Below are 11,399 nucleotides of genomic sequence, written 5' to 3' on the forward strand. Positions count from 1 at the left end.
GAATATTTTCTGAATAATATACTCTCTAAATGCACAATCGCATTACACCTTAGATGCTTACTGTTTAAAAATGCATCAAATATTTACTGACAATTTTATGAATAATGTTTTTGCACCAACAAAAACTATCACAAAGCACATTTATTGTACTGCAGTTATGCTATTTTTTTCATACATTTATTCTCTTTCGCTTTCTTTTCTGTATAATGCATACACCGTGCGAACAAAATGATTGAAGTGACAACTTTCACCAATATTGTAGTACAATGTTATGCATTCACAAACGAAATTGGCCTTGGCATGCACAATGAGAGAAAAATAGTGCAGATGCATAAGCTCTCTGGGTGAAATTGTCAAAACGCATGAAGCAAAGGTGTATACTTGAATAAAATGCTCCATTTTCCACATGTAATTTCATTGTTCCCTGCTTTGGCAAATATTACAAAACCATGTACCGACGTGTTGATATTCTGATTTTATTTATATTGCTTTCTGTTCCTTCAGTTGGCGCTAAAATGAAAGCGTATCATTATGCTTGTGGTAACCAAGGATAGGAGATGGATAATTTTCATTGAAAAGTCTTATGTATGTAGATGTTTCATACTATTCGCTTAAGCGGCTCGGTAGGATGCGAATTATAACGACTCATAACTTAAATTAAATATATTTTTGTACTGATATTTTGCATGTATACGTAAATTAAAAAAAAAAATAACGTCCCGTTGTTTTCCACGAATATTCATGAATCCAAGTTTATTTTTTGAATTTTTTTTTTTTGACTGTGCCCAGACATTATATTTTCAGGCAGCAGAATCAGTTCAGACAGCTAACGTCAGGCGCTGAAATGGAGTGAAAACAATAGTAGTGATTGTATAGGATAAAAATCGTTAGCTGCCTGAAAGTATCTAAATATACGTATAGTCCCATATTGAGGATAGGTGTTTTTTGTGTGTAATGTCTGGTTGCGCCTAACTAACTTAATTATGTGCATATTTTAATTAAAACTGTAGTAAACGAAAAAGAGAAACAACGACAAAAACTGCATTTTACAGGTCTCCTTTCAGTTTGCGCGGATTAATAATTGAAAAGTGGTAAACGGAGCTGTGCCTGCCACTATGGCTTAAAAGCATTTCTTCGGTTGGAATAATACACAATTTAAATGTGTCATTTACGCATTCTCAAGTGTCAACCATTAGCTTTTATCTTAATATTTAATCGTGAAAACTTATTTCAACTGTATTATTCATTTCTCACCACACTAGCATCACATTTGTGTGATTTTTATCCAAGTTGTATGTGTCATATGCGCCGACAAAAAACCTACAGTAAAAAAGCAATAACTGTTCACCTAGGGGGAGATTGCGTGCATATAGTCGTGATTGACAAATATTTGCGACACATTGGTTTATATTCGTATACGAATATGAACCACTTTTTTCAAATATGCCACCAATATATTCCACTATATTATATAAAATACTCTTGTAAATACTAGAGTACAAGTACTTGCTAGAGTACAAATGGTAAAATACAATATATTGTTCAAAATTAGTTTAATATACATAATCCACGGATAAATAAATAAATAAAACACACAATAAAAAATAAAAAAATTAAATTAAACATTTTTTTTTAATTATACAAATCAAGAAAAAACCATTTTTTCGGTTTTTCATTGAAACATTTTCTTTTCAATAATATTTTTACAGTGAGTCGTTTAAGTAACTAGAGTAATACTCTAATAGCTAGAGTATTTTGTTAAGTATATTGGAATATATTGGTGGCATAGTCGTATATATTTGTTTATATTCTTCTTGTAAACAACTTCGCAATCTCCCCCTAGCTGTTCACTGACTGCTCTAACGAATCAAATCTTTAATGGCACGTTTATTTCTTTGCAATTTCTTCTGAGTGGCTTCCAACTGTAATATTTCTTTTAAGCTTTCTCTGATTTTTTTTCGTTTTGCACAAAATCAGCACCACTTGATGGATAGGTCTTACGATGCTCCCGTTGACGTCGATTCCATTTAAATTAATGACCCACATAAACCGATCTCATCATCTATTTGCTATTTCAATACAATTTGCATTGATATTGTCTGTTTTTTTTTGCATTGTCTTCTTCAATGCTCGATTCTGTTGGCTAAAATGGCTTTTGACGACAATTGGGAGTGTTTTCAAATCGAATTTACATATTGAGAAAAACGTTTATTTTGAATTTCAAGAGTTACATTTCAATCGTTTCACATGAATTTAAGTATCATCACTTACCATATCACTGTAACTGCCAAACGAGTAGCACACTTCTTCCTTCGAACGGCAATTTCAATCATTTTCAATGAAAAAGTGCAACAAAAAGTACCCAATGAATTTTAAATCAGTGAACAAGGGTTCTCATAACATTTTTTTTGGTTCGATGGCGGTGGAAGTGGAAGAATTAAGTAGTATTTGTGCTACTTCCGAATAATTCTATGTAAAATTCATGAGATAATATAATATTTTGGACAGTAACGGAACAAATTAAGCTTTCTTTTCCACTGAATTTGTCAGATATATATAAATATAGTTTGCTGATTCTCTAATGTGAACGGAAACCGGTCGGATAAATCAAATAAGTTGGCAAAGTCTATATGGTTAAAGAAGTAAGCTTGTGTTGTATATCTGCATGTGAATATATGTACGTGTGTATATTTTATGAAGGCGAAAGTAAAGTAAATAGAGCATTTATCCATAGCTAAACAGACACCAAGCTAAGAAAAGCATTAGTAACACATTGTCAAAATTTATGAACGCTTACGTTTAGTTGGTGCTCCGCTTTCGTGGACTTAAATTATTCTATCATACCATATGCATATATAGTGATTGTTGAAAAATTTACTAAAGATAAAAAATGCATTAACAACACACATGTTTGCCTTCAACATAAATGCGAGAAGAAGCTGAACAACGGAAAATTTATTAAATTTTTTGCGACCAACATTCACAACAACGAAGCCTAAGTTTCTTGATATAATTTAAAATATTTTCATTTTTCTAATGCAAGTGTACCATAAAAAATGAGAATATTGATGGAAAATATATAGTTTGCGTAGTAGTATGACACAAGTAATATTGTAATCTTTGATTTATTCAACTCTTATGAACATTTGCTACAAAGTTCTTTCAATCAATAGAAACATACATGTTCGCTTTAACTAATTGCTGGATTGTTTAAGAATATTCTTAAGTTTTGAATCTAAATATTGAACTCTTTTCAAAACTTTATCGCTCGTACTGAATTCATAGTGTGGTACAAGTAAAACGTTGTAGCCGTTTTTCTCCAATAATTTAATAGTCAATGCTTGAATGCCATTTGGTTGTTTTTCTTCGCCTTTACAGATGTCGTAATAGTCCAGTACCATAAACGCCACTCTGGAATGATTTGAAAAAAAAAACGAAAATGTATTTAAGCTTATTTCAGTAATTTACAGCAGGAAAATTTCTAAACATTTTTCGAATATTTAATTTTTTACCTCGATGCATTCTTTATCTCGGATTCAATAGCTAATGGAGTTCGATTCTCACTCAATACACATTCCGCATCTAGAATACACAAGAAATAGAAATGTATTAAAAAAAAAAAAGATAAAATTTCAATGAATTTTAACATTTACCAATAATAAAACCCAAATTCATATCATATGAGGTTCGGATATATGAAGTTGAAGTGAATAAATTTGTAAGTGTATCGAGCAATCCTTGTACCAATATTTTTTTACTTTTTCGATATCCAAATCGGCAATTATTGACTGGAGATTTTGGATCGAGATAGGGTCCATTGTATTCTGTTGCAAAATGTTTTGCCACTGCATTAATGTTCAATATTTTCATTTTTTGTGCGGGCAAAAGATCTTCCGTTTTCTGTTCACGCAAAAACTGCTCCAAAAATTGTGGGCTATTGAAAATAGATTTGCCGTATTTTCATATGAACATTTTTTTTAAATTGATTTTATACTATAGAAAATAGAAATGTTATTTACCAAAGAACCGATTCCAAATGGCTTGATTCATACAAATCAAGAACACATAGTGCCCACACATGGTCTAACCATTCACCAATCCATAAATCACTTTTTGAGATTTTCGGTATTAGTGTTGATGAGATATCTGCAACATTTTGTGGTCGATAATTCACTTGCGCCAATGTTAAAATAAACGATGCTAAATCTTTCGGTCGGCACAGATTATGCTGTGCAACAACATGTTTCAATAAATTATCAAGCAATTTGGTATCTCTAAATTTTAAAATGCCCACACTTGTTATTATCGAACCGACCACAGCCATCTTATTCACATTGTTTGGGAGTCCAACACCTATGTCGTTTGCGACCCGAGTCAAAAGCATATCATCAATAAAATTGAGTGAATTCATTGCAAACAATAGATCGGAGCATTCTTTTAAATTCATGTTGGCGGCATCAAAACAAATAGATAATGCCAATGCTTTTAATACGACAATGCTGCGCGTTTTTTTTCTCGCCAACGATGAAAACACACGGACTTTTTGCGATAATGATAGAGTTTTAACTAGTTCAGAAGCTTCATCATCACCAGCAACACCCAGTACCATTTCCACTTGGGCTGATTTTTTAATTGCATATGATGGAACTGATGGTTTCACCTTTTGAAAGCCGCCTGATGATGGAGATTTCGATAAAATTTGACAGATTTTCAAAAATCGATAGTCATTCTCGTAATCTGTAACAACGGCTTTTTTCGATGCGGTTAACATGGATAATTTCGTTAAAATTCCCATGGCATTTTTTTGATTCACATTTTTTTCGCTTAATTCCAATACCTCGGAAACGGTAGTTGCTGCGGTAAGACTTGATGCAAAATCTTTTTTTATAGGAGTAGTGGGCGACTTTTGTTGTGGTGGTTTTGTTGTTGTTGTTGTTGTTGTCGTTGATACATTCTGATCGATTGATTTGATTTTTTCGAAAACTGAAAAATAGAAGAAATTATTTGTGTACATGTTCTTTCATTATTGTTATGAATACTGTATTTTTTTAATTCACTTCAAATACGTACGTTTTGTAGAGTTGATCTTACTTTGTTCGGGTTTTTTATCAGACCTATTGGCTTTCTTCTCATCATCGACATCTTTTATTGTCGGAATGGTTGCATTGCTGAATCCTCTCGAAAAAGCGGCTCTTCGGATGTTCCGTGTTAAAAACAGAATCGAAATCATTATAATTTCGTTAAAACCTGCAAAATAAAATCATTTGGTTCTAAAGCAAAACATAACCAAAAAACATGTGAATGTGTTGAACGAATTTATTTCAGTAATTACGTAATTACATAAGAACATATCGTGAAAATTGTTTCGTTTTTTTAATTTACAACATTTCTTTTTTTTTAAATCTCATTTATGCATTGGAATTTATAAATTTCATTAATACCTGAATGAGATCCCGTCAATGTTGAAAATCAAATACGACCGAAAATGTCATACTGTTTAATGTAACATTGAGAACTGTCAAACCTTGAGTACACACTAAAGTACATGTGCCTTTTTTTACTCAAATGAAAACAAATGGATTTTATTGTAAATTCGAAAATAGATTTCTTTATTTAATCAACAAGTCTAGCTTATACATTTTGAGAAAAGATCCTTTAATATTATTAGTTTCATTTTTGTTTCGATGGTGTTTGATGGTTTTTTTTTTTTGTATTTGTGAACACACTTGGGCTTTTCAAAGAACCCTTTATATTCGGCGATCGCTGATTTATCGGTTTGGATTCTCCAAGCTACAAACGAAAGCAATAAAATTGTTAATTATATTGAGCTGAAAAGTGTGAAAAGTTCACTTTTGACTCACCGCAAAATGGACAGTGCGTCGGTTGGATTAATCTCTGAAGTATCTTGTGGTGTTAGGAATGTGTATTGAAGTGGCTTCTTTTGAGCTTCGTTCAATAGTAATTTTGTCATGAACATGCGATTTACTTGATCCTAAGATTAGAAGAGAGAATAATGATGAAATAAAATGTTGAAGACGCGTTTCAGCATATGATGTTTAAACATACCGTAAAGACATCATACTCATCCAGGAAGTAGAATGGATGATCGACGCATGACCATAGCGACAAAAGAAATGCAACCGTTGTGTATGACCGTTCACCGCCGGAAAGATTCGAAGTTTTTGATGCCGCATTTTCACAATCTTTGTCTCTTGGTACAGCCACAATGTCCAAAGTGCTCTGCTCGTCATTGAATTTCAAAGATCCATCAATCCCTCGTAATTTCATGATGGCCTATCAATACAAAAAGAAATTGATTTAATTCACCGTGGCATATATTCATTTTTTTTTTACATACCGTAAAGTAGAGACCCGCACGTGTTATCATAAATTTTTTCAACTTTGACACATTGCTCAAACGCATTTTAATCGAGGTACCCATCTAAAAAATGGATTAAACAAAAATGTTAGCAATGAGCAGCGAATGAGAAAGAGTTGTAAATTTACCATTTGCAGTGATGAACCAAGTATTTTAATCAAATCTTCACTTCGCGAAACATTTTCATCGGCTTCTTCCGCTTGGCGTGTCACCTCTTCCAATGTTTCATTCGATGTATTCACCGAACTACAATTTAAATGACAATTAGACACCGATATTTCAGTATGTATATAATATATATACAGTACAGGCCAAAAGTTTGGAAACCCTGTGCAAATCTCATAGAAAATTAAGATTTTCGGGTGCTGAAAAATATACTTCCAGTTATCCAATTAAAATAAATTTTGGTATACTTTATCTACATATCAAGTAGATTAAAACTGCAAAATTTCGAAATCAAACATTAATAACTAGTTTGAAAATTATGCATTTTAAAATGTTCAATTTTTGGGAAGCGGGACCTAAAATACGGACAGTTGCCATTTTGAAACCACGTTAAGTATTGATGCGAAGTTAAGAGTACCGTACCAAAATTCATTAAGATCAAATCACTGGAAGTGGAAAATTCGCACAACCGAAAAACGTCCAAAATTTTATTCAGGGTTTCCAAACTTTTGGCCTGTACTGTATCGTGTGACTTACTTGAGTTTATTTTCATTGTTTTTAATCTTTTTGGCCAATGCTTCTTCGCTGTGTCTCACTTCAACTCGATTGCCAGTTTTTTGGGCGGTTGCCTCCAGTTTCTGTAGCTTTTCATTTAACTTTTCCATCTCTTTCTACAAATGACCACGAAATAAATTCATTTAAATTCATTGGCATGTTTTTCAAATTATGATTGAGTAAATTACCTCGTATTTGACCTTTGCTTCGGTGAGATGTTTTATTTGCTTCTTATGATATGCAACCATTGATACACGTTTCGTAAAATTTTCGTTTAAATCATCTTTGGATTTTTGCTTGGATTGAATTTCGTTGTCCATCAATTGCATTTGCTTTTTGATGTCAACTAATTTCTCCTTAATTTCACGAACCTCCACATTCAGTTCATCAACTTTGCCTTGTTCCTTTTCATATTCAGCATTTAATTTGGCCAACCGCTTGGATTGTTCGTTCACTTCGTTTTGCTGTTGTTTTTTTTGTGGATATGATAAAAACCATTAAAAATTTATCGAATTTTGTTTGATGTTTTGTGTTTAATTTACCATGACTTGAACGTCAGCTTCTTCTGGGTACTCAATTGATTGAATTTCGGATATTTCCAAATTCAACATCTGAAGATTGGATTCATTTTCCGTAATGAGATCGCGACGATCTTTGGCAAGTCTTGCGTTTTCGTTCAATTGGGTTTGATATTGTTCCGCCTCTTCTTTGGCAGCATTTATTTTCTCGTTGATTTGCAATAAATCATTGCGATATTCCCTATGATAAAATAATATTCACTATTAAAATATCACGAAAACGATTTTCTCAACAAAAAAAAAAAAAAAAAAAATGTTTACCGTTCTCGATCAGCTGCGTTGACACGCAAAAAACGTGTTGGTCGCGGTGTTTTCACATAGGAACGATATTGCGGTGCCGGATAATATTCGCTGTATGGTTTGGTCAATATGACTTTCAACATGTTTTCGGGGACATTTTCTTTTTTCGACGTAATATGTGCGGCATGCTCAAAGGAGTTTGTGAACAAAATGCCTTCGATAGTGCACTGATCGATCAAACAGTTCATCACCACTGGATTGTCAGCCACAATCATATCCATTAGGCGACACGTATTTGGGTCACGTTTTACACATTTTCCAGTAACGTCATACTGTTTATTGAAGAATGTGGAACAAATAACTGGCACATTGAATTGTTGCTGATTGTTGGTGTTGACTTTTTTCAGAACTTCACGAAATGTTGTCAAATCATTTGCATTATCAACACAAAATGCCAATAGTGTATTGCCCAATACGTCTTCAACAAATTGACGGTATTTAGCATCTTTGACCTCAATGTGATTGGCAAGCGGCCCAATTGGCGTTTTTTGGAATTTTCCTTGTTTGTTGTACTGTTCCAGCATATCAACCAATTTAACCATATTGTCACCAAATACTTTAAGATTTTCCTTTGGCGTGGCATTCATGTGCCGCAATCGCATTTCAACATTTTCTGGAAAAAAAATAATAAAGAAATAAATACCAATTCTCATATGAACAATGAACGTTGACAATCGACAAATGAAAAATCTTCATTTCATGCCTTTGTTCATCAAAAGATGAGTTAGAAATTAAGATTACGTTCTCATCAATTCAGTATAATTCTTACTTTTTTCATCCATAAATTTGTTAATTTCACGTCTCTTTGCCTCCAACTTTGTTTGACATTTTGTGCGGGTAGTTGTGAAGATCTAAAAAAATGCCATAAAAAATGCCATGAATATTACAATAAATAAAGTTAACAGTTTTTTTCACATACTTCCAAATCGCGACGATGACTTTTTAAGACCGTTTCATAGTTTTCCTTTTTTTCCTTAATGGCATCCAATTTGGCGTCGTTCTCTTTTTTCAATTCGTCAACTTGATTTTTATTCCTATTGTTTTTTTTTTTTTTTATTCGAATGAGTTCATTAGCTATTGAATAAGATCGTATATAAAAATGATGAAATATCACTTACGAATTTAGTTCGGCTTGAATGTTTTCCTCTAAAGTGGCAATAGTTTCTTGAACTTTGGCCGTTTGTGCTTCGAGTTTTTTGACATTGCGATCGTTGTTGTTGATCTGTTCGATTTTTTGTTTATATTTTGTCTTTTCGACTTCTAATTTCTTCTGTTCGTCGGCGATTTTCTGACGCAATTGCTCAATTTCTTCGGTCAATTGTGCATTTTGTTCGTTGATCTCTTGATCATTGAAAGTGGCAAGTTTTTGTTCATTTTCTTCAATTTTGCGTTGCGTACCCTCAAGTTCAGCATTCACGGCTTTTATGAATTCTTCTTGCTGCACCACAGTCAACCATGCTCGTTCGCATTTATAACGATGGGTCTCTTTCTGTGAATTAAATAATTCCATAAATTTTTTTCACAATCAATTTAAATAAACCATAAAAATAAAGAAAAAAAAACAACTCACTTTCAACGGTTCCATCGATTTGAATTGTTCGAGCTTTGTGTGTGCTTTCTTTTGTATATCCTCATAATTTTCATGTGTCTTTAGCAGTAATTTGTATTTTCCTTTGGCTGTTTGTAATTGTTGCAAGCAGCCATTCAATTTTTCAATGGTAACATCCAATTGCGTTGCTTTCAAAAACAATTCATATCTTTTCTTCGGATTGGAGCTGTCAACACATACCAAAACAACCATTGCTTAGAAATATTTTATTTATGAAAAAAAATGTGGGATTTTCCCCATAAACAAATCAAATGCTCACTCTCGCAAAAAACCTCGTGATGCATCTTGTGTCATAACACATACTGGATTGTCAACTTGAATATTCATGTATAAAATCAATTTCAAGAGTTCAGCACGGCTAGTTGAAATCACAGCGCCCGATGCACTTTTCAATTTGTATGTGGACGAACCCGATGCGCCTATTTGACGAACCACTACAATTCGATTGCCATATTTTTCAATTTCATATCCATCGGAACCATCGTTTGAAATATGCACTTCAATTGTGGCCGATGTTTCACCCGTTTTGATCAATTCTGTATAAAGTGTATTTAGAATGCACGTCAGTCATGATAAGATTGATTTAATGGGCAAACAATTGATTTCATTTGACAAATACACAATAGAAAAAAAGAGACGACAATAAAATGTACCTTTGATACTGCTACTACGATTAGTGGCATTTGCTTTGCTACCCAAACCAATGATAAGTGCTGTTAGAATTGCACTTTTACCACTGCCATTTTGGCCAATCAGCAAATTTGTGCGTAGGTTAAAGTCAACTGTTAGATTTGAATGGCACATGAAATTACGCAGTTTAACTGACAATATTTTGCCGCTACGTGTACTAAGATCAAATCTATCCGCCGAAACATTAAAGTCCGAACCGCTTGCTTCTGCCTCCTAATTCGCGGAAATTAAAAAAAAAACGATTGCAAAACATGAACATACATGATCATGCACAAAAAAACCCAAAAATGTTCTATATAGAATACTTTATGTACTTACTTCTTCGATTGAATCATTGTTATTTTGTTGCGTACGATTCCGTTTAGGAGCATCGTGGCTCGGTGATACAGTTGATTTTCGTTTTCCCATTGTTTATGTGATGTTTTTTTTATTTGGTATCGCACATCACAAACTATTTCGCCAAAACTTGGATTCCAACTGTGAGTTTTGCTTGAAATGGAGGGAATTTCACAATAATTTCATTTATCAACAAATTCGTTGACTGTCGCACCAATGACATTTAGCATTCACCAAAACTGCATTACCACCATCATCTGATGCTGTTCTAATTCAAATGTATTCCGTTTTTCTTTCACCGAATTCTATCGACACCGAAGAATTTTTTACATTAAATTGACAATTGGCATAAATATTTTCAAAAAAAAAAAAAATATTGCATTTGAAATTGAGAAATTTTCTTTCGTTTGCCAAAATCAAATATTGATACATACATATGATGACGACAATCGAATTTCACCTCAACACAATCGACACAATGTCAAAATGAGAAGCATCAACATTGAAAAATTCAATTTATTTATTCAAATGAGATTCAAAAAGAAATTTGCGCCGTTCCCGAAATTAAAAGCGAACAAAAGAAAGTAAAGTAAATAAAAATGGTTCGGTAGACTTTTACGGATTATGGTGACTCACAGATGATAGTCGGAGTATAGAATTTGGTTTAGTACAGCAAGCATGTAGCACACATTGCAAAACCAATACAATTGTAAAGGCGAGTTGAGTGTGTCGATGAGTGTTATGTGTATTTAACATGGTTTTGCGTCAGTCAGAGAAGAGTGTATAC

General features: G+C 33.0%; 2 protein-coding genes across 2 annotated transcripts; both read right to left on the minus strand.

Moving 5' to 3' along the window:
* Positions 1-3,083: 3,083 nt before the first annotated feature.
* LOC116347074 (FAST kinase domain-containing protein 4) lies at positions 3,084-5,529 on the minus strand. Its single transcript, XM_031777480.1, has 6 exons — positions 5,442-5,529; positions 5,071-5,247; positions 4,020-4,983; positions 3,654-3,934; positions 3,513-3,582; positions 3,084-3,411 (listed from the first exon to the last, which is right to left on the minus strand). The coding sequence occupies exons 2-6, from the start codon at positions 5,228-5,230 to the stop codon at positions 3,195-3,197; spliced, it is 1,692 nt and encodes a 563-aa protein (XP_031633340.1). The 5' UTR covers positions 5,231-5,247; positions 5,442-5,529; the 3' UTR covers positions 3,084-3,194.
* Positions 5,530-5,711: 182 nt separating this feature from the next.
* LOC116347172 (structural maintenance of chromosomes protein 6) lies at positions 5,712-11,167 on the minus strand. Its single transcript, XM_031777688.1, has 17 exons — positions 11,047-11,167; positions 10,595-10,917; positions 10,240-10,489; positions 9,846-10,122; positions 9,548-9,752; positions 9,096-9,466; positions 8,897-9,011; positions 8,747-8,828; positions 7,939-8,590; positions 7,642-7,858; positions 7,288-7,563; positions 7,082-7,215; positions 6,508-6,625; positions 6,359-6,442; positions 6,067-6,294; positions 5,862-5,992; positions 5,712-5,790 (listed from the first exon to the last, which is right to left on the minus strand). Exons 2-17 carry the CDS (start codon positions 10,682-10,684, stop codon positions 5,769-5,771), a joined length of 3,252 nt encoding a protein of 1,083 aa, XP_031633548.1. The 5' UTR covers positions 10,685-10,917; positions 11,047-11,167; the 3' UTR covers positions 5,712-5,768.
* Positions 11,168-11,399: the final 232 nt, after the last annotated feature.

The sequence above is a fragment of the Contarinia nasturtii genome, unplaced genomic scaffold, assembly GCF_009176525.2.
Source record: "Contarinia nasturtii isolate CC-2019 unplaced genomic scaffold, AAFC_CNas_1.1 Cnas_scaffold_1699, whole genome shotgun sequence".
NCBI lineage: Eukaryota > Metazoa > Arthropoda > Insecta > Diptera > Cecidomyiidae > Contarinia > Contarinia nasturtii.